The sequence below is a fragment of the Neomonachus schauinslandi genome, chromosome 7 (assembly GCF_002201575.2).
Source record: "Neomonachus schauinslandi chromosome 7, ASM220157v2, whole genome shotgun sequence".
Lineage (NCBI taxonomy): Eukaryota > Metazoa > Chordata > Mammalia > Carnivora > Phocidae > Neomonachus > Neomonachus schauinslandi.
Genome location: NC_058409.1, coordinates 23,661,525 through 23,669,487, shown reverse-complemented (window position 1 = coordinate 23,669,487; position 7,963 = coordinate 23,661,525). Strand labels below are relative to the sequence as shown.

General features: G+C 52.6%; 1 protein-coding gene across 1 annotated transcript; it reads right to left on the bottom strand.

The window, feature by feature from the left end:
* Positions 1 to 2,301: 2,301 nt before the first annotated feature.
* LOC110591202 (interleukin-3-like) lies at positions 2,302 to 4,075 on the bottom strand. Its single transcript, XM_021702085.1, has 5 exons — positions 3,917 to 4,075; positions 3,784 to 3,819; positions 2,681 to 2,773; positions 2,518 to 2,553; positions 2,302 to 2,409 (listed from the first exon to the last, which is right to left on the bottom strand). The coding sequence occupies exons 1-5, from the start codon at positions 4,073 to 4,075 to the stop codon at positions 2,302 to 2,304; spliced, it is 432 nt and encodes a 143-aa protein (XP_021557760.1).
* Between the last annotated feature and the right edge of the window lie 3,888 nt (positions 4,076 to 7,963).

Below are 7,963 nucleotides of genomic sequence, written 5' to 3'. Positions count from 1 at the left end.
GGCTAGTTCACTGCCATAACCCCAAGCATCCAGGACAAGCCCTGATACGTGGGTGCCCAGCGAGAGTTTGCTGAATGGATGAATCCCGAGGCACTGAAGGAGTGTTGTGCCATCCAGCCTGGAGTGAGAACAGTGTGCAGCTTCCAGAAGGGGCCCTGAATGGGGACAGCCAGGTAAGAACAAAATGGCAGACTGCCAGGTGAGAGGAGCTCCAGCAGCTGGTAAAAGTTAACAGATTCCCCGTGGAAGGAGTCCACGTTGTAGCATTTCCCGATGTCCATAGTGTAAATACTGTCACTGGGCCCAATCTCAAGCTACAGCTGGTTTGATAACTGGTTGGCAACTTGTTAAAAGGTTGAACAATTGGCTCTGTGAGCCAGTATGAGCTGGTTCCATCCACCATCGGCTCTGGCCTGCTGAGGACGAGGCGTGGGAGAAGCATGGCAGGACAGGCCACGGTCCGTCTCCTCTCCACCAGGACAGAGGGTAGCAGGGCTGGCAGAGGCGGAGGGTTGCGAACCCACTCTCCAGGGAGCGAAGAGGAGGTGACAAGCAGGCACTCATCCCGGGCACATGGGAGTGGGGCACAAATGCTTGCCTCAGCCAGGATGAAATTAGGACCAGCCGCCAGGTGCGGGTGGGAGAGCGAGGGGGGCAGGGGAGCCGGAGAAGCGGGAAAGCCGGCTGGGGACCCGGACTCTCTGGGCACACTCTCATCCAGTGGACTGGCTCCCCCTAGTGGCTCCACCAGAAACTGCAGCAGCTTCTCCAGCTCCTCCCACCGCCCAGGGCAGCAGAGAGTCTTTGCTGAGCACCCACGGTGCTGTCCATGGGCCAGGCTGGAGAGAGGGGAGAAGAAAATTACTTTTGTGGGAACACAAAATTTTATTAGGAGGAGGAATGTGGAGGAACATATTTCTGAGGTAGTAGCAGATCCCTCTTTGACCTCCTGCTGTCCCATTCAAGCAGCTGGACTGTTCCTTACCCAGCATGGAAGGGGAGGGGTGGATCAAGGCGGGAAACAGAAAAGAAGAGGGCCTGGCCCCCAGCATCTGGTGTTGGCATCCAAAGACTTTATGGGACTTGTGAGGAGTCAGAGGGGATGACGTTGGTCCTTAGCGTGGTGACAGAGGAAGCCTCGCTCTCCCCTTTCTGCCCCACGAGACCAGACTGGAAGAGATGCAGGATGCCGGGGAGCCAGAGAGGGAGGCACTCAGGGCCAAAGGGTCCCTGGGACATCAAGGGTCAGGTGCACAATGAAACCATACTCCGTGATCTCCCAGGCTCCACCATCCCCATCTGTCTGCACTGCCCTGGGCTACATGGCCGTCCTTCCAGTGGGTCCCTGCCTTCCTAACTATTTCAGACAAGAGCTCTGTCCTGGAATAGTGTGGACAGCAGAGGTAGGCAGCATTTGAGTTGGTCTCTGAAGTAGGACCTCACCATGTGGAGTCAGGATCAGGGCGTTTGAGGCTGAGGTGTCGGTGTGGGTAAAAGTTTAGAGGTATCAAGAATGGCGTGTGGTTCGTCCCGGAAGCCACAGTGCTTCTGTTGGCTGGCACATCAAGGGCGTTGGTAGTTGTAGGCATAAGGAAATCGAAACAACAGGTGGAGGAAGGCCTCTTTTGCTATCTTAAGGCTAAGGACAAGGTCCAGAAACCTCTGAGGACTGGGAAATTAAGTATCAGACCAACCTGGTCAGATTTGCATTTTCTAAAACTCAATCTGGCTCCCCAGTAGACCACAGATTGCCAGGGTGTGTGTTCCAGGGCCCGTCCGGTGGCAGGGAGACTTGCTGGGGGTGGGGGGTGGAGGGCTGCTCAGTCATCAGGCAAGAGGTTTACTAAGACTTGAGTCAAATCGAGACACTGGCAACAAAGCAGTTGTTCAGAGAGTGTGGTTTATTTTCCCAGATGTGTAGAAATCAGTTTAAAACCTGAGGTACAAATGAACAAGCCCCAAGTCCCCCTCTTGAGTCTTGTTTAGAAGGAGCAGGACATAGGCTCCTTTTCTAAAATAAATACACTTCATATTGCATAAGGTAATAAATAAAAACATACATCAATAAATAATTTCAATAGGATTAAAATGAGAACATCATCACAAAAGGCCAAAAGGGGGCAGCACATTTCAGAAATTAGATCATGAGCAATCCATCTAACTCCACCAGAGAAAATGAAATCCCTCCAGTCCTGGATTGTGTGAGAGACATCCCAGAGTATTCAGGTGTCCTGCTGTGTCTGATATCCAAGGCCCCATGGTGAGAAGGCCCAGAGACAGAGGGACATCCGACTGAGAATTCTAGGACTCAGTGCTTGTTCTTAAAAGAAAGTTATTAAGGGCTTCCAGATATTTTTTCAGCTTCTTTTGGAAATCATCCCAGTTATTCTCAATATAGATTGGTTCTCCCTGTGAAGAAACCAGGAAGGTGGCATTAGGTTGAAGGTAGATGACAGGCTAGGGGTCAAGTCATGGCTGAGAGTCCCACCTGCAGGGGCATCTTGGGGGTCAGCTTACCCTGGATGTGGGATTGGGCAGGAGTGGCAGGAATTCCTGTGGGAAGAGACCAAAGCAGACAGTCAGAGACTTGCCTGGAAAAGGAGCAGGCCCTGCCTCCCCTTCCCAGAGGCTGGTCAGGGCCAAAGCAGGGATCCCCAAAACCCTTAACAGCTTTACCCACCTTAAGATTTTTCCAGATTAGTGACTCATTGTTGTAGAAATTTTTGGTAGCATTCAAGAATGCATCCAGGTTTGGCCTCAGAAGAGTAGTATTCTAAGGGGACCGAGAATACATGTAAGAGGAGAAGGTTGGGGTTCAGCCTTCCTATGGCTGAGGTCATCCCCAGTTTTCCAAGTCTGCTTTCAGGGACATCCTTGGACAATCCCCTCCTGGTCCCCTTCTTGCCCCAGGTGGGTCCCTGAGATGCCCCTAAGGGCACAGGCCTCAAGGTGAGTGTACACCCCAAGCAAGGCCTACTTCCCTCAGCCCCAAGCCCCTGGCTCCAGAGAAGCTGCACACAGGGCCTGGGTGGATCTTTCCGCACTTGGGGGGGAGAGTATTGCCCAAAAGAAGATCTACAAAAGGTGGAGGGCTGGCCAAGGGGAGTATTTGCAGCGAAGAGGCCAGATAACAGGATTAATGCCTTGACTGAATGAAGGGCTCCTAGAAATCAGGAAGAAAATTGCAGAGACCCCAACCCCAGCGGGGCATGGGTGCAGCCTGTGAACTATGCATGCTTAAAAGAGGGGGATATACATGGCTAATAAACTCAGGAGAGATTCAACCTCCTGCTGGACCCAAGGATTGCCATGCAAACAAAAGTGAGATAACCATGGAAGCCAACTGCAACTAGGAAAAATAAGTGTAAACGATAACGCCCAGGGCCAGTCAGCATGAGAAACAGGATTCAGTGTCTCAAGGAAAAGGAAGGAAGCAGGCAAGTTCATGGGGGAAATTTTAGGCTGCTCCACTGAAAAATGAAGAGCTTAAGGCCTTTGGAATTGTTCACCTATAGCTGCCTTTTCATTTGTAATTTAAAAAAAAAAAAAAAAAGCATTTTCCTATTATAGACCCGGCTGGGGAAATGTTTTGAACACTTGTTAGCACCTGACACTCGTCTGGTGACTCTATGCACTGGTTCCACATAATTCTCACAGTGACCCCACTGAGATACACACTGTTAACCCTGTTGGCAGAGGAAACACTGTGGCTAGGCAAGGTGGGGTGACAGGCAGAAAGTAGATTGGGATCCAGGTGTGCCCAAGTGTGGGCTGAGTGCTTACCAGCAGGGTGTTTATCTCATTTGGGTCCAAGGTTTCCTGTGGGGGCCGAAGGAGAGAGAGCCGTGAGTCCTGTTGGCCTGAGACACCTGCGAGCCCCTCTCCGCCCTCTGCCCACCTTTTCCCAGTTACTCACTTCTGAACGCGAGGGTGAAGTGTTTAAGAGGTCCATAATTTCACTGATCATCTTCAAGTATTGCTTAGGCTGGTATGTTGACAAGGACCGCCCCTGTGCCTGTGGGGCTTGGAATCCAAGCAGGAACAGGAGAAGATGCAGGATGGGGAGGCTGTTCATGTTTGGGCTACAGGGTGTATTCTGCCTTGTCCTGGTCCCTTGTGGCATTCTGAGGCATGCGACACGGTCTCCTGTCTTTTATACACCGAGGCCCCGTGCCTACACCCCGACGAGCGGGTCGGACGTCAGAAGAATCTTTATCTGACATGGAACCTCCATAGCAAACCACAGACTTATTCATCACTTTCTAGTACTGGAGATCAGTGGAACTTGGAAAAAAAGAATTACTCAGAGGTTATCTCCTCCTCTTGCCAGAGAGAAGAGCTGGGCTGGCCACTGGGCAGAGTGGGAACAGGTGAGAGGATCCCTCTGACAGGTGAGGGGCTGCCTGACTCTGAGCTTCCTCAAGCTTCCTGCCCCGTGGCACCTGGTCCTGCCACCCCCTGGACAGCTCTGATCCTCTGCTGCCCACCCCGCCTGGCACTGCCTGGTCCTGTATGGGTGTCCAAGGGATAGGCCCACTGGAACAGACAAGAGTTTGTCTGGAAGCCGGCCACACAGCTAACTGTTCATGTGTGGGTTCAGCACATCTCTTGACAACCCCCCACTCCAGTGCTGAGTTTCTGGTGTTAAAGCCCCCAGTGGTTTGCCCCATGGTCTTTGCACTGCTTCTCCTCAGCACTTTCTGTTCCTTGGGGCCGGGGGCTGCGGGGGGCGGGGGGGGGGGTGGCCAGATGGAGCCCAGGCACCAGATGCCCATTCTTTTTCCATTGGTCTGACAGCCTGACTCTGCCCTTTGTTATGGGATCTTAACCTCTAGCGGAGGCCTGGCTGCAAGCCCTGGGTAGTCCCTTTGGTAGCACGGAGGAGCTGGGTTCAGGGACCTGAGGATAGGGGCCTTTGAGGAAATTGTCCCTGGGAAACAGGAGGGAGGGCTGGCCTGGGAAGCTTTAGGAGGTGGAACTGGAAGCCATGAGGGATGAGGCAGGGAAGAGGGGAGGGCAACTTTTGGCTTCAAGCTGGGTCTCTAGTGATGGGGGCTGGCAGACAGCGGAGAGAGCTGTGTTGCAGGGGTCTGGATCCCAGGCAGGCCCAGGCCCAGTAGGAAGGCTTTGCGGAGTGGGGAAGCGGGCAGGGATAGACCGTGGAGGAGGCCCTAGAGAACCAGAGTAGCAGCTGGAGAAGAAGCAGGGAAACCAGGAGGGTGGGGGGCCCAGAGGCAGCCCCTGAAGGGAGAGGGGGACCACTGCCCCAGGAGGCATGTCAGGCCCCACCGCAGGCCCAGAACAGGGGCTTTTGGCAAAGGGGTGCATGTGGCAGAGCGTGGGGAAGACTTCTTTGAGATAACTAGGACTGGGGCGGCGGAACAGGAGAGGCGGGATGGAAGAGCCAGATGTGATACAATCATGGTGGGGAGATGAAGGATAGGAGGTTATGCTGAGGCAGGGGAAGAGGGGGCGGGTTTTAGGCCCCCAAGCAGGGAACAGATCTGGTAAAGACAAGGACCAGGATGTGGCCTCAGAGGAGGCAGGTGAGGAAGCTGTGGCTCAAGGCAGGGCTGAGAGAATAATGCCCATAGCTGTAGCTGGTATGCAGGGCTCCCCGCTCAGCCACAGGCCAGGAGGGTCCCGGACCTGGGCCCCGAGCATCCTCGCAGAGCATGGGGAGGCTCTCGGAGGCACAGTGAAATGAGGCAACACACAGGGAACCTTACGGCCCGGTACTCACTAGGCATCATTCATCCAACAAACTTTTATTAGCAGTTGCTGTGTGTAGGCCCTGGGAATACAACAGAGTTGGTCCCTCTCCTTCGGAAACTCACAGTCTTGTGGGGAGAGGCTGACAGCCAGCCTTGCTCCTCTCATCTTGGACCTCAGAACTGTTGCTTCAGTGGGGAGCTTGTTGGAAGTGCAGATGCTCAGGCCTCACACCAGACTTTCTGAATCAAAAATTGCATTTTCACAAGACCCTCGGGTGGATTCCCGTGACATTGCAGAAGTTCTGACTTAAAGTACTCAACTTGGGCTCCTGGGTGGCTCAGTCGTTAAGTGTCTGCCTTCGGCTCAGGTCATGATCCCAGGGTCCTGGGATCGAGTCCTGCATCGGGCTCCTTGCTTCTCCCTCTCCCACTCCCCCTGCTTGTGTGCGCTCTCTCTCTCTTTCTAACAAATAAATAAAATACTCAAGTCATAACATAAGAGCTTAATAAATGTGAGATATTATCATCTGCTCTCCCAACATAATTTGTTTAGGCCTCATACAACATTTGCTCCTTGTATTACCACAATTTGTTCTTGTCTGCCCTATTAGACTTTGAGCTTAAAAGCAGAAAAAAAAATAGAAAGTACTCAGCTTGGGTAGGGCTGGGGGTCCTTGCCCCGGAGACACAGGGGGTTCACTATTCAACCATGGGTTGGTGTTATTGTCTATATAAAAGTTTTAGGGAACCAGAGCACAAAAACATGTGATTTCTTACAGAGAAAAACCTCTATTTTTTTTTAATTCAACTTTAAATTGGGAAATTTAAAAGGGAATTTTAAAGTTCAGTCGATTTTGAAGCTAGGGAGGCTGAACATTCCTGCAAATGCTCCTTTTAAAGCCCTCACTTTGTAGTGCATTATAGTAAAGAAAACCAGAGTATTGCTGCTGGAAATTTTGGCATTTATAGTATTTGTCTCTTGTTTTAAAAATACATACAAAGGCTATCAGGAGAAGGAGGTTTTAGGCCTCATGCTAGGAGCATTGGAAGCATTGTGGGGTGTTCAGCCAGGGAGGCATGTGGCCCTGGAAAGTGTGGGTTCCAGGAAGTCCAGTCTAGCCACTATGGGGAGAATGGCCAGGAAGAGTCAGGACAGCAGGGTGGCCAGCGAGGGGGTGGGGGAGTTCTCTGGACCATCAATGGTGGGGAGGCTACACTGGGTGGATTCTGGTGCAGAGGCAGAGAACTGCATGGAGGTAAAGACTCGAACAGCTAACGTCCACTGAGCAGCACTTAGCAAATGCTGGGCACTCAGTGCTTTTCCCTGGTTGACTCATTTAATCCTTACAGTGAGCCTATGGGGCAGGTATTATTATTACCACCATTTCACAGCTAAAGAAACTGAGGCTCAGGGAAGCTGAGTTCCCCAAAGCTAGGAAGTGACGTCACCAGGATTGAATGCAAGCAGGTCTGATTCCAGACGCTGAGCACCAGAAAGTAATAGATTAAGGGGTGATGCAGGCTGGCAGGAGGGGGCCAGTACGGTGAGGATAAGATGGAGCCACTGGAATTTTTTACCAGAGGACACTGGTGCCTCTGGGGGAGCCATTTTAGTGTGTAGTGAGGGTAGAAGCTGGTGGCGATGGGCTGAGGAATAAGTGAAGGTGGGACAGAGGGTAGTAGATGCTTTGAAGTTTTATTCTGAAGGAAGGGGAGAGATGGGGGCAGCTAGAGGAGTCAAGGAGTCAGAGAAGGATCTTTCCAGACAGGGAAGCTTGGAGATCTCTCCGCTGGAGGTGAGCTGAGAATGGGCTGGACAGCTGGGTGGCGGGCCAGCGCAGTGGGTGCCCGAGGGGCATGCACACCAGGAGGGCTCCCAGCATTGGGCGTCACATGCTCACCTGAGCAGAGGGCTCAGGAAAAAGCCATCTGGGTGGGCCCCGTCCATCCAGCAGGGAGGGTATAATGGATTGTGTCTGCTGGTTTGGTGGCAGGAGAGGAAAATGGTTTCTGTGTCCCCTGTGAAGTAGGAGGCGAAGTCAGCTCCTAAAGGCTTAGGGAGGTGGGGTCAGAGGCATGGAGGGTGCCCTGGTTGGGAGTCTGTGAGCTGACTGCCTGGGGATGACCTTAAGGGGCTGGTAGCCTGGGCTTAAAAGACAGGTTGGGAGAATCCAAAGCCTTTCTGGTCCAAAGCGGAGGGCCCCTGAGGCAGGGGGATGAGGCCATGGTGGGCAGAGGAAGAAGCAGGA

Excerpts from the sequence above, each read along its gene's own strand:
- LOC110591202 (XM_021702085.1), bottom strand. The coding sequence starts at position 4,075 with ATGAACAGCCTCCCCATCCTGCATCTTCTCCTGTTCCTGCTTGGATTC. Across the intron at positions 3,820-3,916 it reads CTTCACCCTCGCGTTCAGAA|GAAACCTTGGACCCAAATGA; the intron begins GTGAGTAACTGG and ends CGGCCCCCACAG. Across the intron at positions 2,410-2,517 it reads TGCCCAATCCCACATCCAGG|GGAGAACCAATCTATATTGA; the intron begins GTAAGCTGACCC and ends GTTTCTTCACAG.